The sequence below is a fragment of the Chrysemys picta genome, chromosome 5 (genome assembly GCF_011386835.1).
Source record: "Chrysemys picta bellii isolate R12L10 chromosome 5, ASM1138683v2, whole genome shotgun sequence".
Lineage (NCBI taxonomy): Eukaryota > Metazoa > Chordata > Testudines > Emydidae > Chrysemys > Chrysemys picta.
Window position 1 is genome coordinate 36,569,340 of NC_088795.1, and position 26,780 is coordinate 36,596,119.

Sequence of the window (26,780 nt, forward strand, 5' to 3'; positions counted from 1 at the left end):
CTACCATGCAGTGGCACTAGCCTTGTTTTTTCCCTAGTCTTTCTCTTTTATCAGGCTTTAGCCTTCCACCATGAAGAACTCTTGGGACTTCCTGCCTGTTACCCTGGCTGTCACAAAGCTCTCTTGCAGCCATGTTTTCCTCTTCATTTTCCAGCTGGAAGATCACAGTAGATGTAGAATGTAGAGTGAAATTTGGGATAGCAGCTTCCATATTCTCAGGGGCCTGAGGCAAGCCTCAGAGTTGGAGAGAGGTCTTTCTAAGTCAAGCTGCATCACTGCAATACAATATAGTCAATGTTTTTTCAGTGATGCAGCGTGTGTTTTTTTCCAATGTCAATATTTTTCTCTGTCTGGGATTTTCATAGTTTAAAAATCCATGTTTTTAAATTTATCCAGTTTTTGTGAGGTTTGCAAGAGAAATTCATAGAGTAACAAAACAAACACTAAATACCTCATCCCAAGGCACATCAAGGGCACATCTTGCCGTAAGGAGCAGTTTAGTAGTTGGGATATAGATGTAAACAGAAAGTTTTAAAAGTTTAGGCCTATAGGGGAAAAGGCAAACAGCTGAGCATTTAAGATAGAGCATTTAAAAATAACTCTAGCACACAAGGGTATTTTGCTTATGAGTTAAAAGTATGTCCATGTCTTTCTAGGTTTCACAAATGATTCCCATGAATGCCTGACACTAATAACAAATGTCTACTCCATTTTTTCCCCAACATTTACCATGACAAATTACAGCTCTAATTATGGCATAACAGATGCTAAGTAATATCATGTCTACCTCATTCGAGTTATCCCTCTCCTTACTTCAACATGAAGATTCCTACTTCTACTAAGAAAAAAGTCACCTATAAGTAGCTCTAAATAAAGAGTTGCCGACTGCTGTTGCATATTGAACATGTTGTTGTTATGATGCAGATGTTCATTGTGTTAGCAGCTGATTTAATTGTGAAACTGCACATTCATGCCTCATTGGTTCTTTTCCCCTTTCTCACCCCTCCTCCTCCTCCTCCACTGAGTAAGCAGTTAGTGACTTCTTCCTTTTGTTTCCTTCACCCTAGCTACTGTTAAGGAAGGAGGGCAAGTTTCTCTGTTTCTTTGTTCAGTAGCAAGTGGAACAGTATTTTTGTTAGCATATTCACTGGAAGAAATAAAGAACTTTCTTTGCTATTCCTGCATGCATTTACATCTGAATGTTTCTATCTAGTCCTTTCAAAACAAGGTGGGGGTGAATTAGTTTAGAATATGAACTATTTGCTCACACTGTGGAAACCATTTTAGTATTATTTGGACTTAATTTCAACAATTCCACATGTAGTTTTCTTAGTCTATTGATATTACTGCAGTGACTTCACTAATGTGCATGGGATTCAGGACAAGGGTATGTGTGTTTCCTATTGCGCCTAGTACAACATGGAACCTATCTTGACTGGGGCCTCTGTCTGCTACTGTAATTGAAATAATAAATAAATTTTAATCCATGAATTAGAGAGGTGGGATAGAATACTGGTGTCTATGCAGGGCTCCAGTCCTAACACAGGCAGAAAACTGTTATTGAAGTATTATGGCACCTGGGAATGGGGAATTTTGCCCACTTAAGAATTGGATCCAACAAAATGTATTCATAAATTTGATTTAGATTCTTTGATTAGAATATAACAAATCAGGAGTCTGTGCCAGCAGGCATACAGGGTAAGAGAAGGTCTAGCTTCTAACATTCATTTCTTCCTTCATTGGCAAGAAAAGTTGATAGAGTGAAAGTACTAGTTAAATATGACTTTCATCTTTGCGGGTTTCTTTTCAGGTGGAACAGAATAACTGTAATCAGAATTTAATGTTGGAATGCTCTCAGTAACCATGCTGCAAATCTGGAGTAACTCCATGGAGAATTAGATTTGGGTTTACACCAGTGTGTAACTGAAAGCAGAATGTTGCCAAATGCATCCTTCCTTTGCATAAAATGTAATGTACCCCCTTGGGTTTAGGAAGCACTGCAAAGTTGCTACAGTGATCTTATATGCCATGTGTCAGCTCTGTGTTGAAGTGTAATCACATACAGGGATTGTTGTGCAGTCTTTTCCCCACATCTCATCAAAAAGGAAATTGTATCAAGCACCAACTAGTCACCATGCTGATCCCCGCACCCTGTGCTAGACCCTGGCATTCTCAGTTCAAGGCTTTCTTCGTTGTAAAGCATCCAGACTCTGTTGGTAATTGGTTGAATCAGATTTAACAATGCAGTCAGATAAACAATTGTGGCAGCTGCTGCCATGGCAACACCATCATGCTCACCCTCCCAGTGCGCCCTCTTCCCTCCCCCACCAACACACACACACACAGACGCACACATATACACCCCTCCTCCTCTCCAGCAAGTGACACACTCACTAATGGTCTGTACAGTCGGGAGGGTTTAATGGCAGAGATCTTTGCTTTCAAAACTGTTCAAAATGATGAACGGAGAAGCAGCCCAAAAAAACGATGGTGGGGAGAAGTACAACGGCAGTAATCAGAGGAGGAAAAGACCCAAGAAGGTAATGTGAACGGAGACTGCAAAAATTTTGTGTGAGGAAACAGAGCGAGACTATAGGAGTGGTTTGGAGACTAGGGATGCTGGAGCATCGAGCTTCTTTAGTTGAAGTGCAGAGATATGTCTATAGCTTTCCACTTTCTCTTATTCTGTAGATGAGGGAAAGGCAAGCAGCATTGACTTGTTTGTTTGTTGATAACATTGTAGTTTAATGTAGAGCTCATAATGGTTGAGCTAGCTGCGATACTGTGATGTGTACACAGCGAAGGTGTGCGGTGTATGTGAAGCTTAGAGAGGGATTTTGTTGCTGCCACTGATGGATGGTTCCATAGCTAACCTGGTGAGAAAGAAAATCCTAGGGTTTTTGGTGTGTCTTGAAAGATGAACTAATAATGTTGTGTTAACCAATCTGGGCAGTGAAGTGAAAGGCTTTTTTGACAAGCAGCTGCCTGTTTTGTTGCATTAGTCTTGACTTTATTAGACAGCAAATGCCTTTCAGCACTGGATTCAGTATGTCCCTTTTCGGATAGAGGCAATTAGTTGTGACAGAAGAAATTTTACACCTGGGCACGATGTCTCTGACTTAACTTTTACGTTTATTTATTTTTTGAATGACTGCAAATGGATTTACCTACCTTTCATTTAATTTGCCAAGAAAGTTCTGTACCTCTTATGTTGGTTTAAGAAAATGGCTAAACAGACGGTATAAAATAAATTTAAAAAATACAGTTCAGCATTTTGTATAGATCCCTGTAGCACTTCAGTGGTGAAAACCAATAAGGTAAAACTCTACAGCCACACCCAGTTTCCAAGACACTCTTTTTCTACACTCTGTCTCTAGTGAGTGACTGATCTATTTTTTTTTACAGCTTTCAGTACCCAACCGTTGATCCCCCGACTTGAAGTAGTGTCCTCTTACAATTAAGACCATTGATTAAATAAACTAATTGCTCTTGACTATTTTTCTTTCCCATTTCTTTTAATGGGAAAGAGTGTAGATGATCCTGCAAAACGGTAAAATGGCAGGTAAGGCAAAGACTTATCTCAGCCACCCATCCATGTTTTATTTATTAAGGGCTAGACTCTGCCTCTCATTGAGTAACATCTTATCCTCCAAGTAGTCTGATTTAAATTGGACAACCCATCTAGTAAGGTATTGCTCAAAGTGAAGCAGAATCTAGCCCTTAAAGACAGCTAGCAGTGAATATTCACTAATATATTTTGCAGTTGCCTTTTAAAAACGTGTATAGGCTTTATACTGTTATAACATTGTGTTCTGGGAAAATAAACCACTGTATTTTTAGAAATCTGATCATATATGATGGGTATAACGGAGACTAATTAACACAGGCCTTTAGAAAAATTTTGAACCGGTAAAGGAAGTGTCCTTATAGATGATAAATATGATATGTACCTTTATATCTCACAAAGAAGCCTGTGTTTGAATAACTACAAGGATGTGACATAATCCAGCCAAAGCAAGAAAACGGAGAGAAGGCTGAAACATCCCCACCCCATTCTACTGTGCCTGGAATATTGCCTGAGTCTCCACACAGTGGGGAATTTTATATAGCACGTTGGGTTTTAGCGTTTTTGCCTCCTCTTAACTCTAAATTTTTTGGCCAAATTTTCAAAGGGCCTTTATCTGTGTGTATGTGTGTAAAACTCCTATGGGTATGTACATGCAGAAACCAGTGCAATTATCAAGTGCAATTATATTAGACATTATTATTAGAGGAACTGGGAGCAGTCCTGCATTGGTAGAGAGATGGGCTAGAAGATCTAATAATATAGTTAGGTCTTTTCCATCTCTAATTTTTATGAGTTACGCATCTGTTAGGTTGTTTTTAAATCTAAGTGTGTCAGACACTTCTTGTCCCTAAAATGCTAATATATTCCAGTCTGCTGCTAGCCAAATGAATGCATCAAAATGTGTGTGCATTTAAAAAAATAAAAATAAAAATCCAGAGTCTCCCAAGGGCTATTATATCTACATCTTTCAGAAATACTATGAGTGGTCACATAGCTCTTTAAAATAATCTTTTGATAATTTTAAAAGAATAATTTGAGCTATTTCAGTTCAAGTACAACAAAATAATCTTTAAACCTCATCTTCTTGGTAACTTTCCTTGCACATATCCTAACAATGACTTGCGTGCATTAGACATTGAGGCTTCGAGCCTGCAAAGGGGCCTGCCTGCTTTCTGGACCCTTTTCTGGACCCTTGCTTCCATGTGAAGTCTCCATGTGGCAGTGTGGCTCAGCACATGAAGATTCCTTTGTAGACTCTGGGGATACATTCCTAGGACTCTGATCCAGTCAGATCCATGCAGGTGGATCTTCATGGCTGCCTGGAGTCCTGCTGAAGCCCCTTGGCCCCCTCATAAGCTCAGGAATCCAACCGCATGGCTTAGTCTGCAGGATTAGGGCCTAAATTTCTAGGTGAATTTAAAAAAAATATATTTTACACATTCAATGTGACTAAATAGATGTTTGAATTTTTTTACTCTGCCTAGAAGAAAATATTAATGCTAAGAATTAGCTGAAGGCAAAAGCTTATATCCGAGAAAGATGGGATATATCAGAGTGGTGGTGTAGGGGCAGCACGAACAGTTTAGCTGCTGCATTCAGCACAGTGGGATGATTCTTAATGTAAAGCCAGCACTTGTGGAGCAACATACGTGGAGCAGCACCTGTTGTCATTGGGCCTGCGCCCTCGGTGCCTGTTGCAACACCCAACCTGTATGGTGCTGATTAATTCCTATAATTACCCTGGTAGCTCCTGGGGCATCATCTGTGGCATTGTGCGCACTTTCTGGAAGCTGCTAAGGGCCATGGGTGAGCACGTTCCGGAGGTCTCAAACTCCCGCTGGCTTCATTGGAGTATGCTTGGGTTGGGCCATGAGTTGTAGGGTTCTATGAAGTTAATTTCTTAATAGAATACATTATTGTCATGGGAAATGAGTGGTGTTTTTTTGTTTTGTTTTTAATTGTAGCACCTCTCTGTTGGGAAAAGCCTGTGGTCTTCTTTGTGGCAAGTTAACTTGTTCCTGTTTCCAGTAATACAATCACAGATGGCAAGAGGGTTTCTAAAACCCACAGATTTTTATTAAACTGGTGATCATAAAACATATAAAATGTGTCATTGATGGATGCAGAAATGGTCTGTCTCACTTTAGTAATGACTCCCACTCTGAACAGTTGCATTACTTGTTCTTCAAGAGTGATTTAACTTTAGGGACTGCCAAACTATATGCTTGTAGTTGTCAGGTACAATGAAGACCCAGTCTCAGCTGCAGCATCTGGACTCCACTATAGCATAAATAATAGGAAAACATGTAATTGTTGGTGTGTGGGGTTTTTTTTGTTTGTTTTTTTTTAAACTAGGTGTAGTGTAGGATAGGGAATAATCACTTTGCAGATTGGCTTTAAATTACTTAAAAGGACAAATCAATAGCGACGACACAAAGTCTGGCGTTTGCATTGCAGACCTACATGCAAGGCCCTGGGAGTTCTGAGGGAATGGCTTTTGCAGTTTGCTACATCAAAAATTGGGTATTTGTTTATTTGAAGCTAGCCTGGTGTGATTAGTGTGTTTATTTTTCTAAACCTGAATCTTTCACCCTATTTTAAGCTTAGCCAATAGTTTCACATTTGCCCTTTTTCATATTAAATATCTCCTGCAGGTCTGTGCTTGCAAACATTGTAGACTGGCTTGCAGGTTGAATTATACTTACAGGCTGTTCAGTTTTAATGACTATTAGTTTTGTAAATTACTTTATTTTTCCCTCCGCCAAATTCAGAGGAAAATTCTGTATAGATTGATCTTTATATTTGTAGAAAACAAGCTAGTGAGTTGTCATAAATATTTATTAGTCAAAGCTGTTGAGTGCCATCAGAAGTAAATTTTTAACCAGTGGTCAGTCTTCTTGTAAAATCAATATGGAGATTTCTAAAATAATAGTTCCCATCTGCTGCCATTTGTTTGCTCTAAGTTTATCATCTTTATTTTCCTTAGCTCTGACCCATCCAGCCTTCATCAGTTGATTCTATCTCCCAATCTCTGCCATTGTTCCTGGAAATGGACAGGGTCAACACTACTCTTTGCATCAACAGATGGGCTCTTGCCTGGGTAGTTTAACCCTACCCACATCCCACCATCCTAGGAGAGAGTAACCTCTGCTAATCTCAATGGAATGCAGGATTTTACTGCAAATTTAAAGGGCAGAAGGAGCTGGTGAAGAACAATTATGTTAAATAAATCATTTATTTTTCTCATCCACATTAGAGTGGCTAAAATCGCTTGTACTAAAACCAAACCAAATTTAGCAGCTCTAATTTTAAGACAACTCACCAGTCTAGTGTGTTGACGAACAATTCTGGTAATAAAAGTGCATCTTATACTCAGTGGGTCGAATTATTCTTCTACACCAGTTTTTCAGACCTGTACTTCCATTGGCTTCAGTGGCTCCCATTTTTCATAGGTGTAAGCAAGAGGAGAATTGGGTTCCGTGTTTACAGTGCAGTTACTAAGATTGGAATCTGGCCCCCATCTCATGTTCTCCCACAAGCTTTACCGTATATTAGATTCTTAGTATGAAATTAACTGCGTGGTCACAATTTCATTTTGGTCATATTGTTTCTTCAGGTTTAATTGCTGTTTGTAGCAGATAGAAACAAAAAATGAAGCGTGTGTTGTGTTTAGCTCAGTAGGCACTAAGGACATTCACCCATTACAACAATGAAACTGATGATCATAAAGACCCCTATTAATTACTACATACTGTGGGTAGTTTAATAATGGAAATCAACAAAAAGAGAAACTGTAGTCAAGTTTGGTACATCCCTGGGAGGTAGGTATGTACATGAGGGAGCTAAAAGAGAACTGTTTTAATTTTAATGTACTATTTGAAAACTATTATTAGCTTTTGATTTTCTGTCTAGGGATGTTATGCCTAAAACAGAGTGAATTTCTCCTCTCTGTTCCAAAGAGCAGTTGAGCTGAACTGTGATATCCTATTCTCACTACTCGATCCAGTTGGAATTCTGTGCATGAAAGGAGGGCAGAATATTGGCTGAGATCATCTGCCATGTGGACCTGAGAGGAGAAAATTGTTTAAGTAAAATCAAACAGTGACAGAGTTCAACGAATGTTTACTTAAGCTTAAGTGGTGCCCTGCATTCAGTGATCTCCAAGTTCTTTACAGTCAATCCTCCAACACTCTGTTAACCCCGTTTTAAAGAAGGAGAAGCTGAGGCACATTTAGTTAAATGATTTTTCCACAGGTCACGTGTGAGGCTCTAGCAGAGCTGGTAATAGAACTGAGGAGTCCTGATCTCTAGTCTTGTGATTTCATTGCTAGATCACAAAGCTGATGAAGAGCGGATGGTAGGGAACACTTTCCCTTTTGTGACTTTATTAAGAACATCTTACGTTAATTACAAGCCCACTCCATATACAGTTATTGCTAGAGATGAACTGAAAACAAAACCACAATACTCCTGGACTGATTTGATCAAGACTTTGCACATCAGGCTCACCGCTAGTTATAGTACACCTCATTTTAGATGCCTATTGCAAATCTTTGTATAAAAATATAAATCCCTGTATACAGTGGGCTTGGTTCTCATTTATACCAAGGCCTATTAATACCACTGCAGCATTGTGAAGTGGCCTTAAAATAGATGTAAATGTGGCCTGACAGTAAATGCGTATCAGACCTGTGGTGAGTATTGAAGTTAAATTATGTGTACCTTAATACACATTAGAGAAATTGGCACTGGTGTAAATACATCAGTGGGCAAGCTTCATGGACATAAGCCCCACTTTGTCAGAGCCACCCATCTATATTAGGAATTGGTACTTTTGGCAGCATATTGATATAGTTACACCAGTGCACAGAGCCTCTGGCACCAATGACAGGAACACATGCAGAAGACAAACAATGAGGACATATGAAGAACAAGACCTTATACAATGCAGTTCTGGGCACTGTTTAAATCATTGACAGCAATGAAAATGGTTACAGCAGAGTTGTACAAGATGCTTCTGCCACTGCAGTATATGCTTGTAGTGTCAGGCACAATGAAGACCCAGTCTCAGTCTCTGGTCAAAAACGGAGCACCTGGCCACCCTAGCTTCCCCTCTGGCTAAATCAACATTTACAGTGATATGGAGAGAACAGATACTGCATGCCCAGCTAGCATGGGTATAAAAAAATAGTGTAGCGAGTGAGACATGGCTTTCCTTGCTGCCTCTCTATTGCCGGAATCTTTCACTACCATGTGTAGCTACACACCACAGTGACGTGTGGATGCAGTGTGTCTCTCACTGCAGCATGTAGCAATGTGGCTAGTGCCTGTACTCTACATGCCACCATAAGTGTAGACTTAGCCTTAGACAATCCACCCACCTAGATAGCCCCAAATACTTGTGCCCATTTTGCTCTCCAGACAGCCCCCACTCAGCATCCAGTTAGCCCTCCACACAGGCCCCAGTCTCACCCTACCAACCTCTATATACCCTTCACTACCCCCATCAAGCTGCCAAGTTTTGTGCAGCTCTATGACCTACCCCACGCCCCCCCAATTGCTACTTGGGAAGGGTGTGCTGACCATCAGGTGACGTTTGTGGCTATAGGCAAACTTGCCAGTGCATGAATTGACATATGACATGTATAGTTAGGGTGACCAGAGAGCAACTGTAAAAAAACAGACGGGGGTGAGGGATAATAGGTGCCTATATAAGAAAAAGTCCCCAAAACCGGGACTGTCCCTTTAAAAACGGGACATCTGGTCACTCTATGTATAGTAGACAAATGTTTAAGGTAAAAATAAGGAACCCTGGACCTTACAGGGTGAGAGGAGCAGAGGGAAGCTTGGGACAAGGAGGAGGTGACTGAGAGCTCTTACCTTCAGGTTAAACTGCTGTGATTAGATATTTTTCAGTCCTTGCAAACTAAACAAGTTTCTGGTCTTGGTGAACAGAGGTTGTTTAGATCTAAATTTGAAGTCATTGTGACTGCTTCTGAACTGGGTTGTGTTTGTTGTTTCAAGTGCAATTGAAATGTCCCACTATTTACTGCATGAATGCATGTCATAGACCATACGGCACTCAGTTACCATTCACAAACATCAGAATAAAGAAGAACAGGAGTACTTGTGGCACCTTAGAGACTAACAAATTTATTAGAGCATAAGCTTTCGTGGACTACAGCACACTTCTTCGGATGCATATAGAATGGAACATATATTGAGGAGAGATATATATATCTATAGATCATTTTTTCTGTAGTCCACGAAAGCTTATGCTCTAATAAATTTGTTAGTCTCTAAGGTGCCACAAGTACTCCTGTTCTTCTTTTTGCGGATAAGACTAACACGGCTGCTACTCTGAAACCAAACATCAGAATGCTGCCAGAAATGACCTCCGCACGATAGACCAATTTTTCAGGTGTATACCAGCTCCTGAACTGCATGGACAACACTTAAATTTATTGACATAGCCCACACTGTCACATACAAATCTTAGAGTTAGAAACACAAATACCCAGTTCGCATGTCCATTTTCCCCTTTGCACATTCAACTAGAGTGTGTGAAAATGTGGCTCTGTGTATTTATTTATTTAAGAATATGGCGTTGCTGACTTATATTTTAAGCCAGTTGCCTGAACATTGTCCAGAAAATAATAGATGCCTCCTCATAAACTTCTGGAAATACAAAAACAGTCCTTCAGAATAAAGATAAAGTAATTTACGCAGGCTGATTTAAACCATAATGGATGCTTGCTTGAATTCTCTCACCTTTTGTATTGCTGCATCCAGCTGGCGAGCCACTTTACTTACATACAGGTAAGTAATCTGTGTTTAAGTTACATTTGCTCTGCAATTTAGCTGATGCGCACATGTTAGCGTACACAAACATTTAAACATTCAGTCTCGGTGTGAAGTGCTCTCTAGAGAGAGGGGCTATGTTTGCAATTTAGGCTCCGGGGGAAACAGCTGAATAAATTGCCGTAATTGTGGTTTGAAATGATTGTCTAGGTTAAACACCATACAGGTTTCTACCACATGGTAAGTTGCTCCAAAGTATAACTATAGCTTTTATTTACTCCTTTGAGCAATGAATAGCACAAATAGTCTTGCATGACATATTCTTATATACAGTGCTGTAATTGTTGGATCTGAATAAACCTCCTGTGTGAATTTATGTACTGTATTGCTCTGAATCTACAGAATCATGTAAAATTGTGTTTTTTCTGTTAAATACAGTCTGTTCACTCTGATAACCTGAAAGATGTGGCGGAACAATGTTCAAAATATAGTTAAACCATATCATCACTGCTCAAATAGTTCTAAAATACGTAAGTGTAAGAGAAGGCTAGAAAAATTTAATGAATTCATATTCTTTTCTACAGAAATGATTCTGGTCGTTTTGGTGGTTATATTTAAAAATTTGCTCTCATGTAGTTAACTTGTATTCAAAAGGGTCTGTTATTCCCTTCTTACAGTTACATGCTGCAAATACTACTGGCCTCTATCAAAGGAAGAACAGACCCCAGAATATGGATTAAAGTATCATGAGTTTATAGCAGGGCTGGCCAAACTTACTGACCCTCTGAGCCACATACGATAATCTTCAGAAGTTCGAGAGCCGCAAGACACAAACAACCTTTACACGTTCATTTTTTTAAAATGTCATCATCCTACTTACTGTATTACGGCTAATTACTGCTAGAGCTAGAGGCTTTGTGGGTTTCCATCCTGGTCGTAAGTCTTTGGAAATCTGGTTGATATGTTGTCAAGGCAGTACAGAGGAGCTTGGTCAGATGTTGATTTGTAAGGCCTGCATGATGTTTCGATTTTACAAACTTCATCATGGAGTATGGCAATTCACAGCAGTATATTGGGCCAAAAATTGAAATGAGTCGAACACTAGTCTTTTTGAGTTCAGAATACGTCATTCCTGGCACTTGCTTCTAGAACTTGATTGAAGACTGTGATTTATGCAACATCTTTAAAGCCTGGACTTCATGGAGTTCCAGTAGTTCCATTTCTACAGTAGATGTTTCTGTAATCCCGCTTTTGGGAATCGGACAACCGTCATTGATCACATCAACCATGAATGGGTTTACAAGAAAGGCGAAGCAGGATCTCAGCTTATGCAAGTCTTCAAACCTGGTCTGAAAGTCATCAAGCAGTCCTTGTAATTTACCTCTGTATTCCTTGAGTTTGTCTTCTATTTTGATGTCAGGGAATGTGTTTACCCTACTCTTGAGATAGGGAAAGTGGTTGAAGTCTCTTGACACTGTCTCTTTGCAGAAGATGCAACTTGTTCTGGAAGCTGAAGACTGTCTAAGGTCAGAAATAATCTTATCCTTCCTTTGGAGTGCCAATTTGAGAGTTTGCAGAAGCTGCATAATATCAATGAAAAACATCAGGTCCTGCATTCATTGCTAATCTTTCAGTTGTGGATCTTTCCTTTTCTTCAAGGAAAGCATTGATAGGCTCCAACGGTTCCACAAATGTATTTAAGACATCAGTGATTAATAACCACCTCACAATACAGTAGAAAGCGACGTCCTTAGGTTTGTCTTCAAGATTCAGCTCTTCAATGAAATTTTTGAACTATCAATGAGTCTTCCTATGAAACTGACAATTTCCAAGACAGTTTTCATAACATTTTCATACTTGAAGTATCTGCCTGTGAGATGTTCATGATGGATGATGCAATGAACAGGGAGAAACTCTGGAAATTTTGGATTGCTTTTCAAAAGACCGATAAAGCCTACTCCCACCACCACCACCATTGCAGGTGCTCCATTCATTGCAACACAGTACATTGGCATTTGTCAGTGCTCTGTCAAGTGTGTTCTTTATGTCAACACCATGGCTTGTTTCTTTTAGCGCCCCTAAGTCCAACATTTCTTCTTTCCCAATGACATCCGCAGAAACATAGTGAACAAATGTCGCTAGTTGTGGTTTATCTTGAATATATGTGGATTTGTCAGCAGAATGCTAGAGAATCCTTTAGATCGTTTTGCATATTGCTTGCAACATCAGCACTGATCTGGGAGATCTCCCTTTCTGTAGTGTGGTGCGAAATTGGAATTTGCTGTATTAGTTGTTGGAATTTTTTGTTAGTTGGATCTAAAATTGCAACCACTTCTGAAATATTCTTCGTAACAAATTCTCCATCAGAATACTGGCGTGTTGCATGAGCGATATTCCATGCCATAACAAAACTATCTTCAGTCGTTGTGTCAGGTTCCTTACTGAATGCCAAAAGTAGTGACTGTTGAGGTGTAATTTTAATGTGGTTAGCTTGTTTTTCCTTAATTCTGATCCAGGAGAATATTTAGAGGAGAAGTTGTTGTTGTGATTCATTTCGTAGTGACGTTTCAAGTTGCTTTGTAGTGAGAGAGCAATGCATTGCAGATAAGGCACAGGGGTCTGCCATCTTTACTAGTGAATGCAAAATCTTCCTCCCATTCTGGCTGAAAACTTTGGTTTTCTTCTTCATACTTGCGCTTTTACAGTTTGAAGATGTCATTGTCCTCCACAAAATTAACATAGCGTTAACATTTCAATCTAAAACTATTCAGCTGCGACTTATGAACAGTAAACACAGCCTGGAGTGTGCCGCATGCAAGGAAATCACAGCACATGAGGTCTGCACAGCACTACAGTGTCACAATTTCCTGTTATAATAAGCATGTGCTGCTGAAGCTGGAGCCTAGATACCACTTGCAGGGCTGAAGCCCCAGCACCAGCTTGCCTCCTCCTGTGGGGCTGAAGCCCTGAGCACTGGGTTGCTGCCTCCTGCAGGGCTGAAGCACCAGCTCACACCCATGGGGCAGAAGCCCCGAGCTTCGACTTGCCCCCTAGCGGGGATGAAGCCCTGAGCCGTGGCCCCCCAGCGGGGATGAAGCCTCAACCTGCTGCGGGGTGAAGCCCCGAGCCTTGATGCCCCACCATAGGGCTGGAGCCGCAATTGCTCGCTCTTCCCTCCGCTCCCCCCGTGCCCCCACCACCCGGCAGAGTGAAGTCTCAAGCTCTGTGAGCCATGGCTTGGCCACGCCTGGTTTATAGTCTAGTATTATAGTTATTTATCATGGAAACAACAATTAAGATTTGACTCATTGCCCTGTTCTTTGATTCATATCAGTATAAGTGAGTTACATTAATGTAACAATAATGTAAATGAGGAAAATCAAGCGCGCTGTCTCTGTGTAGGTATATGTGTAATTATAATATACTTCTGTCTGCATATCTGTCCATGTATTTTTTTGTCTAGGCAACTGTCTAACTATGTAACTAACCAACCACAAATCCTCAGCTGATGTAAATCATTGTAACTGCATCACAGTCAATGGGGACTCTGCCAATTTACACCAACAGAGGATCTGGTCCCATGTTGATACATATGTATATACTATAAAATATTAAAATTGAACATGTTAAAGATTGGGAATCAGAAATGCTGGACTGCATAGAGCATCTCCAATCCAGATGTGATTCATACTCATTAGTTTTGAAACACTGATGAAAGAAGCTTTATGAGCTGGCTTTTCCATCAGAGCTTTAACTGTTTTACTCGAATTGATGACACTCCAATGACTACAGCCTTCTCAAAATAAGCAAGAGAGTAAGCAAAGATTGGAAATACATTCTGTTCCTACTCTAAAGGTCACTGCTTTATCAAAAGGCTTAATGCCCCAGTTACAGAACACAGGCCTCCCATTCATTTGCTGGGAATATCAGCAACAGGTTACTGTATGGGAAATGTAACTTCCATTCATACCGTGTAGGGCTGAATGAGGCTTGGCCTTTGCTTGGGTACAGTACTTAGTGTGGGGAGGGCTGGCACAAGACTTCCCCCTCGGCCTTGGACTCCCTGCCCAAAGTGATGGTGCTATTATTATTTTTATATGTATTAATTGCTTCTGGTAGCTCCCACAATGCACTAGGCACTTCTGTAGAGGTTTCAGTGCCAGGGAGTTCTCAGTAGCAGTCCCTATGCTCCAGGGAAGACAGGGACTATTTAATGGAAGTGCCCCAAGAGGTGAAAGTCCTTGCTGCAGATAAAGCGTGAGGCACCATCCTACTGGGTAGTACAGCAGGTGCATTCCCTGGAGTTCTTGAGATGCAGCTCCTCCCGGAGCTCATTGCTGAGGGGAGTGGATGCTCCGTGTCAAACCAAACACAGCTCTGAGGAGAAATTATCAAGTTTGGATTGTAATGTGGTGAAGGGAAACTACCTCCTACAAAACTACTGCTGAAAACCTCTTCTGAATAATGTGGCTATGTCCAAATGAACACCAGACAAGGCCAATTTAAAAAGTCATTAAAGGAAAGTAGTAAAAGTAATTAGTGAAAACTGACCTTTTCTTGTAATTAAAGTGACTGAGATACACAATGTGTATAACAGTATAAACAAGTCAACATACTTAAGACTCAATGAAGTGTCATCTGTTTGGGTTTGATCCTATATAGCACAAGGTGAATGGACTACGCATGTGGGTAAGCATTCTAGGACTGGGAACTATGCTTAGATTCTTCCATCAGTTCTTTTCTGGGGATTAATGAAATAGTGCAATACATGAATAAATAAAATTAAAAAAATGTTTCTTTATAGAAGGAGGAAAACACGTGAAATGTTCGGTTTATGTTTTTACAAAAAAAATTTTTTAACCTCCCAGACAAAATTTATGTACCATTTAATGAAGGAGCATGAGGAAATGAAACACTACAGAGTGAGATAAACTTCTACTCTGTGTGCCCTTAAGAAGATAACATCTGATTTCTTGATGCAAGAGTTTTGAAATTAACTTCTGAATGAAAATGAAAGAGATCAGGTCCAGTGTTGGATTTTTTTGGCGTCCGGGATTTAGAAGGGAAATTCTAATTCATGTTATCTATCAGGAAGAACATATAAAGCGCATTTAGTATTACAATAATTTGAAAATATATATGTAATTGTTTCTTTTTTCTGTCTAAGAATATGATCTGTAACATTTATTTATACATACATACATACATACTACAGAAGTGCATAGTAATCCCAACTGAGATTGGAATTCCATTGTGCTATATGCTGTACCAATGTATAAAATACTCTTAAATAGCACTTTTCATCAGTAGATTTCAAAGCACTTTACAAAGGATGTCCGTATCATTCTCCCCATTTTACAGACAGGGAAACTGAGGGACAGAGCTTAAGTGACTTGTGCAAGGTCACTCAGCAGACTATTAGTACAGCTGGGAATAGGCCTCAGTCCTGTCTTCTATCTATTAGGCAACACTGCCTCCCCATATAGTAAGAGACAGTCTGCCCTAAAGATTTAACACTCTAAATTAATGTAAGATGTAGGGTCTGAGAAAGGAAGGATTATTAATATTTATTACAGCAGAATACAATTCTGTTACTAAAGGAAATATAGCTTACCCTCTTCCACCTTTACAGGTAAAGGCATATTAGGTCTCCCTCCCTGATGATCATCCTCACAGCGTTCATCTATGTTAGTCCCAGGGGCCTTGCAGATTCTTGAAAGATAATGTGTTCACAGCACTATGACTTTGTGCTGTTTCTCATATGCATCCACTTTTAAAAGCAGAAAATGAGGGGACTGGATAGTTGAGACTGATCATTGGCTATGGAGCTGTTTACCTCTAGGTCACCAGTTCAAATGTGGTTGAGGTTAATGGTGTTACTACTTAGCCAAGTGGTAGCAGGTTTTGGGGTGCTGCACTAGGACAGGAATTCATGACATAGATTCAGGGTATTTTTAGTGTCATTTATTTTCAAAATGTTCACAAATTCTGTTAACTTTGAACAGAAATGGTCAGAAGTGCACATGGCAATTCCACACACACAAACCTCAGGTAATGCACCGCTGAGTCACTTCCGTTGCCAAGAAACAGCTCCCTTGGCCATTGTCCCTTTTGCTTTCAATACCCTGCTTGTTCTCTCTTGCCTGTGCCCTGTACTTTTCCCTTGGAAAACCACTTAACCCAAAGTCACTAATAGGGTTACCATTCGTCCGGATTTACCCGGACATGTCCTCCTTTTGTGTGCTAAAAATAGCGTCCGGGGGGAATTTGTGAAGCACTCACAATGTCCGGGATTTCCCCCTCCCCCGGCTGGGAGGGCTGCAGGAAAGTCCCGGGCTGGACTCCAGAGCAGCTTCCTCCTCCCACCCCCCCCTCCCTGCATTCTGAGCCGGCCGGCAGCTCCTCCTGCAGCCCGGTCCCGCAGCCCTGTGCAGGGCCAGGGACCGGGTTTTGTGTTTTGCAGGGGAGCTCAGCCATGTGTCCGGCTGGCACAGAGCCCAACACCCTGTTCTGAGCAGCAGGGTAAGGGGGGGGGGGCAGGAGAAGGGACAGGGAGGTTCTGGGGGGGCTTTTGGAGGGGAGTGGAGAAAGTTTTGGGCAGTCAGGGTACAGGTAGGGGGTAGGGTCCTGGGGGGCAGTTGGGGGGGGGTCTTAGGAAGGGGCAGTTAGGGGACAAGGAACAGGGAGTCTTAGGTAGGGGGTGGGGTTCTGGAGGGCAGTTAGGAGCAGGGGTCCCAGGAGGGGGCAGTCAGGGGACAAGGAGCGGGGGGGTGGGGGGCTGGGAGTTCTGGGGGGGAGCTGTCAGGGGGCAGGAGTGGGGAGAGGGATCGGAGCAGTCAGGGGACAGGGAGCAGAGGGGTTTAGATGGGTTGGGAGTTCTGGGGGGGCTGTCAGGGGGCAGGAGTGTGGAGAGGGATCGGAGCAGTCAGGGGACAGGGAGCAGAGGGGTTTAGATGTGTTGGGAGTTCTGGGGGGGGCTGTCAGGGGGTGGGGAGTGGTTGGATGGGGCGTGGGAGTCCCAGGGGTCTGTCTGGGGGTGGGGGTGTGGATAGGGGTTGGGGCAGTCAGGGGACAAGAGGCAAGGAGGCTTAGATAGGGAGTGGAGTCCCGGGGGGCAGTTAGGGGCAGGGGTCCCAGGAGGGGGCAGTCAGGGGACAAGGAACGGGGGGAGGGTTGGGGGTTCTGGGGGGGCGGGAAGTGGGAGGGGCAGGGGCGGGGCTAGGGCGGGGCTCCTCCCGTCCTCTTTTTTGCTTGCTGAAATATGGTAACCCTAGTCACTAACCTTCAGCAATGTGGTTCCCAGGGATAGTTGAGGTAGACTGGGGGCATTAGCCCAACCTTTCTGTGGCTGCTCTGCACAAAGAAACTATATCCAGCGTCCACTGGCGCTGAGTACTTAACCCACAAATTCCCCTTATGGCATGAGCCAAAAAGCACAGAAGCAAATGGAAGAAACTCATTGACTTCAGTGGTTTTTGGATCCTGTCTTTCATGGCTTTGGGATTCAGTCCAAGGGTAAGCTCAACCCGTGCAAATTGCATCTTTTCTTGTCTACCGTTATGGTTTGCGTGACTGCAGCTACATTGATTGCTGAACTGGGACTAAACATCAGTATAGATAAGGCTAAGGCCTTGGTTTGAGGTCTTTAGTGATCCATCTCTTGGGCCAGGCCTTCTGTTTAACCCCTCAACAGGCAACTTTCATATGGAAAACTTATATTGGTAATGGATATCTGGTATTTCATTAACATCTTTAACACAACAGTAATTACAACTTGATTGGCTATTCATGGTCATTGGTGAATTGAGCTACTGATGTCAGTAACAAGTAACAGGGGCCATAAACCAACTGTCATCAAACCACAGATACCTGCAGAAACGTATTGGTACATATTATTGTAGCATGTCAGTTAACCTTTAGAATAGTATGATTGCAGCACTGAAGACACATCCCAGTCTGAAGGGTAGAGTTAGTCCACCTTGTGAAGGCTGGAGGCGCAACATACTGGTGAATTATTTATGCCAAATAGCATTAAGAAAAAATCTTCTGGGAAGGGCTGATTTTTTTTCATTGATTTCTGTAGACCAATAAATTATTTCAAACAGCTCCCTTCACTTTTAGTTGCCTAGCTATCATCAAAGATTTGTTTTGTGTTTGATTTTATGCCATTGTCAAGACTTGGGGATATGTTTCCTCTCTATGGTCCATATTAAAGCATGCCTGCAGTACTCTCATGTGTGCGGGTGAAACAGCACTTTCCTCTTTGAAGGCATTACTAATCTGTGTGACCTGGCAGCAACACAGTTTTAAATTGTACATTGTGAATGTTGTTTGAACGTGAACAGTTAGAAGAAAGCTGGGGTTAGATATGGCCGAGTGTGTTGGTCAACAGAGGAATCAGCTTGCCAGAAATCTTCTTCTTTTATGGCCCAAGGCAATAATACATATAGGCCAATACTTAGACACCTAAATATGTGGCCTGATTTTCAGGGGTGAGGTGCACCTCCTGACCTCCATTGAAGTCAGGGAAAGCTGTGACTATGTAGCACCATTTACAATCAGGTAACTTAATTAGGTGTCTAAATGTGGATTTAGGTGCCTAATTTTATTCACCCACATTTGAAAATTATGACACTAGTTTAAATAGGACCTCAACCTGTGAGCGGTTCAGCATTATTGAGCTACAGTAGCTGTTGTACCATACAATCTAACTGAACCTAAATTAAGCTGAATTTAGGTTCCATTTTGCACTGCTGAAAATCTTCATTAGAGATTTTTAGTAGTCAAATATCATGGAGATGAGCATGGTATAAACATTTAGATTTGGTGTTTCAAGGACATTTGGAGGGCACAATACCTGCAAGACGTGTCTGAAACAGCTTCATTTATCATAGTGATTCCCTTTCAAAAAGCAGATAGTGTGCTCCATTTAGTGCATGAGTAATTTCAAGCGATGTGTCTAGTTTTCTGATGCTTGTGCTAATAGAAAAGTAGCCGGTATTTTGTTGTACATCATCAAAATTACAATGATCAGTTGCCAGGGACAGGGAGTAGTGGGAAGGCAGCACATACTAATGTTGGGTGAAGACAAACCTCAAAAATCCCCTTCCAGCTGAGTGTGGAACAGGACTGTCAGGCTCCAGGAGTCATCTAGTCTTGTATTCTTTAGTCAGAAGGCTGGCATCTGTAAAGTAGGGCCTGGACTCAGAGGAATGGTGGGGAAATATTCAAAAGCTCATTGATGGCAAAACTGTTTTTTGGGCGGGGTGAGGAGGGAGGCTGTGTGTGGGGGAGGGGGTGTTGAAAAAACAAATATTTTAATTCTTGTCCAATATATTGTGCAAAATGAATAGCACTTTTAGGCAGATGACTCTGTTAGCAATTTTTGCAGGGAAATTTGGTGGCAAACTTCCTCTTGAAGTAAACTCACCACCACATTCACTGTCCTGACTTTCATCATGATTCAAAGGGAGGCTAAAAAGCCAAACTCCTACTCACCTGCACTCTGCATCCTATTTAAATTACAAATAACAAACAAATGCCCTTTGTCTTTGATCCTGCTAATGTGCTTATTTGTTCTCTAAACACAAAAAATCCCCGAATAGAATTGCTAAATATTATTTATTAGGGCTGTCAATTAAACGCAGGTCACTCGTGCAATTAACTAAAAAAAAAATTAATCGCAGTTTTAATCGCACTATTAAACAGTAGAATATCAATTGAAATTTATTAATATTTTTGGATATTTTTCTACATTTTAAAATATATTGATTTAAATTACAACACAGAATACAAAGTGTACTCTGCTCACTTTATATTTTTTATTACAAATATTTGCATTGTAAAAATGATAAAAGAAATAGTATTTTTCAATTCACTTCATACAAGTACTGTAGTGCGATCTCTTTATCATGAAAGTTCAACTTACAAATGTAGATTGTTACATAACTGAACTCAAAAACAAAACACTGTAACATTTTAGAGCCTACAAGTCCACATAATCCTACTTCTTGTTCAGCCAATCGCTAAGAGAAACAAGTTTGTTTACATTTACAATATCACCTGAAAGTGAGAACAGGTATTTGCATGGTACTTTTGCAGCCGACATTGCATGGTATTTATGTTCCCAGTATGCTAAACATTCATATGCCCCTTCATGCTTTGGCCACCGTTCCAGAGGACATGCTTCCATGCTGATGATGCTCATTTTTAAAAAAATGCGATAAGTACTTAGTGACTGAACTCCTTGGGCAAGAACTGTATGTCTCCTGCTGTTTCATCCACATTCTGCCATATATTTCATGTTACAGCAGGCTCGAATGATGACCCAGCACATGTTGTTCGTTTTAAGAACACTTTCACTGCAGATTTGACAAAACACAAAGAAGGTACCAATGTGAGATTTCTAAAGATAGCTACATCACTCAAACCTAGGTTTAAGAATCTGAAGTGCCTTCCAAAATCTGAGAGGGATAAGGTGTGGAGCATGCTTTCAATAGTGTTAAAAGAGCAACACCCTGATGCGGCAACTACAGAATCTGAACCACCAAAAAGAAAATCAACCTTCTGCAGGTGGCATCTGACTCAGATGATGAAAATGAACATGCATCAGTCTGCAGTGCTTTGGATCGTTATCAAGCAGAACCCATCATGAGCATGGATGCATGTCCTCTGGAATGGTGGTTGAAGCATGAAGGTACGTATGAATGTTTAATGCATCTGGCACATAAAGATCTTGTGATGCCGGCAATAGCAGTGCCATGTGAATGCCTGTTCTCACTCTCAGGTGACATTGTAAACAAGAAGTGGGCAATATTATCTCCTACAAATGTAAACAAACTTGTTTGAGCGATTGGCTGAACAAGAAGTAGGACTGAGTGGACTTGTAGGCTCTAAAGTTTTACATTGTTTTGTTTTTGAATGCAGTTTTTTTGTACATAATTCTACCTTTGTAAGTTCAACTTTCATTATAAAGAGATTGCACTGCAGTACTTGTATTAGGTGAATTGTAAAATACTATTATTTTTTACAGTGCAAATATTTGTAATAAAAAAATATAAAGTGAGCACTGTATTCTGTGTTGTAATTGAAATCAATATATTTGAAAATATAGAAAACATCCAAAAATATTTAAATGGTATTCTATTATTGTTTAACAGTGCGATTAATTTTTTTAATTGTGTGATTAATCATTGCAACTAATTTTTTTAATTGCTTGACAGCCCTATTATTTATATTAAAACTTTCCTCTTACAAAATCTTTGAAAGAACAAAGGAAGAGAGAGAAATTTTTCTTGATTCATTTCGGATCTGAATAAGTGTTTGTTGCAGTCAGTGTAAAGATTCCATTTGTATCACGGTCCCTAATGGATACTAACAATTGTTCGATACCTTTGTCCAGTGCATACAAAACTGAGTATCAATCCTCTCAATACTTAGTAAATTGTTTCTATACCTTGTTAAATGTGTCCAGTGTAACTAACTGCCTGAATAAACAATAACCATTGTTTAGCTGCCCCGTGTGCAGAAATGTCACAGAAGCCACTGGGAGTTCAGTAGCTGTAAAGCTTCAGAATTGGGCCCTTTGGCCCAGATTTTTGAAGATATTTAAGTGTTGTGCCACTCAGTATTGCAACACTTAACAGACTTAGGAGCATAAGTCTAACTTTCAAAAGTGACTTAGGCACTTAGCCTCATAAGTCTCATTGCAAGTCAATGTATTTAGGCTTCTAGAGCCCAGATCCTCAAAATATTTAGGTGCATAACTCCTATTGAAATCAAGAATTCAGATTAAGGGTCTGGGCCTAAGTCACTTTTGAAAATGAAACCTAGGCTCCTAAATCTGTTCGGTTTTGCAACCCTGCGTGGAGCCCCACCTAAAATACCTTGTAAAAAGGCTATCATGCCTTGTTTCTGTATATCTTGGAATAGCTTCTTAGGGTAAATAACCTGAAATCAAGAAGGGAAAAAACAAATCTTGGCACAGATTTACATTTTATTTACAAATGATAACTTAGTTATCAGCAACACCGTTGTTTCCTCTTTGTTCTTTAGATGTGATTTTGAAAATGAGATTTCCTTTACTTCATCTCTTCCCCTGACTCATCTTAAGAAATCTGCCTAAAATCTCCCTCCCGGCAGATCAGGCAGCTATCAAAGTATTTTGTGCAGATTTTATTATGGGCTTTCACTCTTCCATCAGTCACCTTCCCCTTGTGCAGGTACAGTGTCCTCAGATGCACACAACAGCAGGTGGTGGTGGGCAGGACTCTGATAACCCCCGCTCTCAGGATTAATGAGTAACGGCTCAACCATCTGACAGTAGCATCCCAACAACCTTTTGTTTTTTCTGTGACACAGCTTTCCCTTCCCTAATCTTACATCAACTCTTTTATGCTGAGATCTTTATAGACGTAAAGATCCGTGTGGCAATCTGTGTATTATATATTTACATTTATGCACACCTATTTATATGCTAATTAGATAATTACTTACCATTTATATGAAATACATTGGGTGTAATAGTGTAGGCTCAATCACTGGTATAATAGAACTTGGCATAATGTTCACGTATTGCTTATTGTTGCTCTTCTTGTTTAATGTTTATGGTAGTTTAAAAAAGATAGAGCAATAAACATTAGCAGCATTAAGCCATTCCATTTGTATTATGATAATGCCTGTTGCAACTCCATAGTTAAGTTTGCGCTGAGATGTCTACTTAAAGCAGGATTTAAATTCCTTTTGTTTTATACTTTAATGATTAGTACTTCACCCGTATTACTATGAAGAGTTATAGCAGCATGAGAGGTGTTGCTACTTAAGAGTTGTATTCCTCTCTATCTACAAAAAACGGGACTGATCTTGTACTGTGCTGGGCACCTGCCACTCCCATTGACTTCAGTGGCAGTGGTCAGTGCTCATCATTTCTCAGGAGTGGGACCTAGTTATCCAGGTCATTATTGATAGTGTACATGAGATATTTCTGAAATGGAGTGAGTTTCCAGTAGTGTGTGTGAAAGTTTTTGAATTCCAGGCACAAGACTAAATACAATATCAGAAATGTGTGTATGGGGTTCATCATATTTTCAATTTGTCAGGAATGACAAATCGTGGCGCTCTTACGATTGTTAGGGCAATGCTTTCAAATATGTATATTTTAAAGAAAAGCCCTTTATTCTAACCACTGTGAGCAGTTGGAAGGACTGTGGGAACTGTCAATGCCAAATGTACCCATCTTTACCATTAAGCACTTCTGTTGTCTCAGGGAGAGCCCAGGATACTCTTTTGGTCTGCAGCACTCCTTGAAGCCCAATATATTATGTATTTGTAAATACAGAGCTAGCTAGGATTTGTCTACATAGCTGGGTATGTGTCATTATCCCCATCTTGCAGAAATTAAATGCCCTGCTCAAGGATACACAGCAAATGTGTGGCAGGGATAGAAATAGAAACCAGTTCCCCTGTCTTGCAGTCCAGTGTCCTGATTGTTGGATCATTTTGCCTCAAATATGTTGGAGAATCAAAAGGAGTTTTATGGTTTTTAGTGGGGGAGGAATATGACCTCAGGTTTTAAGTCCTCGTGACTTGAGGGCTGATATTCTTATTTTGTGATAAATATTTATTTTATAAAGTGAAAGGTCAGAAGTCCTCTAGGAACACAGACTTAGCAGACTGAACCCTATTAAGGTTTACACTTATGGAGCAGAAGACCCGCAGGCCAGTAATGACACTCTTCATTCTTCTTACAACAGTCTGTGAGCAGCTGTATGAGGTAATGTTTACTTACACAAGCCAATTGGGAGGCCTAACTCATTAATATTTGTAAAACTCTTATATCCTCAAGTGGGAGGATCTTTGTTCTATGTTAGATCCACTGCTGTGGCCAAAAGTAATAATTCATGCCTATTTCCATCTAATTCAGCAGAACGGAGGTAAAATCTTTTTTCTGAGCTAGGTAGAAATGAAAATATCCTGCTGCTGGCATTTTTGCTGACTTAGCCATGCCCGCCTGAGCTCTCAGGTGGAGAACAGTCTCTTCTGCAGTCTGTGAGAGAGAGCCTTTTGCAAGGGATAATTTTGCTTTGGAAAGCAAGTTTCCTTTTATATTTGTCTAGGAATTTTCCATTTTGAGATGGAATGGAATAGAGTGGAGTGCTTGAAGTGGATTCCTTTCACACCAGTCATTTCCCAAATGCTCACTCCCAACTGCCATTGATGCCCTGAAGTATTATTCCTTCTCTTTGCATCACAAAAGTTATCCAAAAGCTTTTAATAAAACAATTATATCAACTGTGTCTCTCCTCTCCCCCACCCCCCGAAAACAACAACACTGAGCTGATGTGGCCTGTTGAGGTGGTACTTGGGCCCCCATGACAGATTTTGCAGTATTCAAACTTTTTTGAGCAAAAAATGTAACTTTTAGTTGCTGTAGTTATGGAAAACACTTTAAAATGTTTCTAAACTGGTGCAAACCTAGGTGATCATTCTGAGTTTTACTTCTGAATGTCTGGCTTTGGATTTATAATATCAAGATTAACGTTCAGGAGATGCAAACCCAGACAGATCAAAACAGAAAAAGGAAATTAAACCAGTGAGCAATGAGTTTTGCCAAGCCCTATATTTGGGTCTAAAATTAATGTAATTCCTTGTAGTGAGAGGCTGTTCATGGATATATTGGTAGCTTATTGTGCTGGGCTTTGTCCTTTGCTTTTCCTCTCTGATAGGCAACTAGTTCACCCTACATAACTGGAAGGAAGGAAAATTCTTTCTCCAGTATCTATAACCCATACTTTTGAAAGTGGTTACAGGTGCTGATTACTTGTGTGTATATTGTCAAATAACACTACAGAGACGCAGTGTCCAACGTTAACCAGACAGAGCCCAAATGCTCTATTGAGATACAGCACCACTGAGGAGGCACAAAGAGGCTAATAACTGTCTGCAGCTAGCCGACAGAGAATTCATCCCTTGGAGAGGAATTCCCTGCTAGTTTAAGTATGCCTGGCTCTGAGCCCTGCACCTCTGTACCCCTCCATTCCTCTTGGCATAGGGACAAAGAGAGGGCATGGCAGAGAGTGAATCTGGGTGTGACACTGTGACTATCCTTCACCGTAGTAGGGTCCATTAGAACATCAGAACGGCCATCCTGGGTCAGACCAAAGGTCCATCAAGCCCAGTATCCTGCCCTCTGACAGTGGTCAATGGCAAGTGCCCCAAAGGGAATGAACAGACAGGTTATCATCAAGTGATCCATGCCCTGTCACCCAATCCCAGCTTCTGGTAAACAGAGGTTAGGGACACCATTCTTGCCCATCCTGGCTAATAGCCATAGGTGGACCTATCCTCCATGAATCTATCCAGCTCCCTTTTGAACCCCTCTAGCTCTCTTTTGAACCCCATTAGAAGATCCTAAAGCAAAGGTGAATCTATCAGGCGAGGACTGAAGGTCCAGTGAAATGGATGTGACTCTGGGGCCTGAAAGACATGAGTCTTCCTCATTTAAAGGACTCTATCCTGCTCACATTGAAGTCAATGGGAATTTTGCCATTTGCTTCCATAGGAGAAGGATTGTAAAGCAATAAATGTTGCCTTTTGGGGTTGGTTTTTTATATAAAACGTTCTCTTATAAAATACTTTTCTTCTCATGTTTTCTTTTTAAAAATGATTTTCCACATTTTCCCCAATACTGTTTCTTTCAGAGATTAAATTTCTTTGCCTCCGGAGATGTCTCCAAGTAGGAATCCATCTGTCCTACTCCCACGGTCTCCCACTCACTCAAACACACTTATATTCCTAGCCCACCCATTCATCCCAGCCCCCAAACCTTCTAGGTTTGTTCTTTCTGTAGTCTTGCGTGACACTTGTCCTCTTTTCCAGGTCAGAGGTTAAGTGCCTTTCTTCAAGGCGGGTTTAGATATGTTGTAGTGAACGATCAGTGGCATTCCAAAAGTCCACCTCCATGGTCATCTTCATAAAAGAGGAAGATCATTCTTTATATTGGTGTTCAAGTGCTAAAAACAGCTAAAGGAATCTCTCTTGGGGTAAGCAAACAGTAGGTGTATAATTTGTATCTGTCAGCTTGCATATTTCCATGTTTGGTATCAAATTGTGATTTGGGCCCATCGTATTTAATGAGTAGGACTGATTAATTTTTTTCTAATTAACTGAGTTCTCTCTCCATTGATAACACTGCTCTAGAGCCAAAATGCTTCTGAAATAAATGTAGTCAAACTTTACTACTTCTGGGTCACTGAGAACGAAAATGATACTTAAAATTGTTGATTGGGTCTAGTTTTCAAGATATGCTATTGGGTCAGTATATACGACCCTTGACTTGGGAATGGCGGAGGATAAGTGAGTTATAAAGGGAAGGGATCTCAATTTAAACCAGAAATGACTAAAATACATCTTT

The 26,780-nt window shown here is 40.7% G+C and overlaps 1 protein-coding gene across 15 annotated transcripts in view; it reads left to right on the forward strand.

The window, feature by feature from the left end:
- ANK2 (ankyrin 2) overlaps positions 1–26,780 on the forward strand; it is a 581,537-nt gene that overhangs the window by 215,824 nt on the left and 338,933 nt on the right. For 6 of the 15 annotated variants that reach the window (XM_065596234.1, XM_065596235.1, XM_042842313.2 and 3 more), the window contains exon 1: positions 2,367–2,540. The exons of 2 other annotated variants lie outside the window; for them this stretch is intronic. In XM_065596234.1, the coding sequence (XP_065452306.1) occupies positions 2,457–2,540 (84 nt within the window). In that variant the 5' untranslated portion in view covers positions 2,367–2,456. Of the gene's footprint in view, positions 1–2,366; positions 2,541–26,780 lie in introns of those variants that run through there. 7 more of the 15 variants (XM_042842326.2, XM_065596257.1, XM_042842337.2 and 4 more) reach the window with 2 other exon arrangements.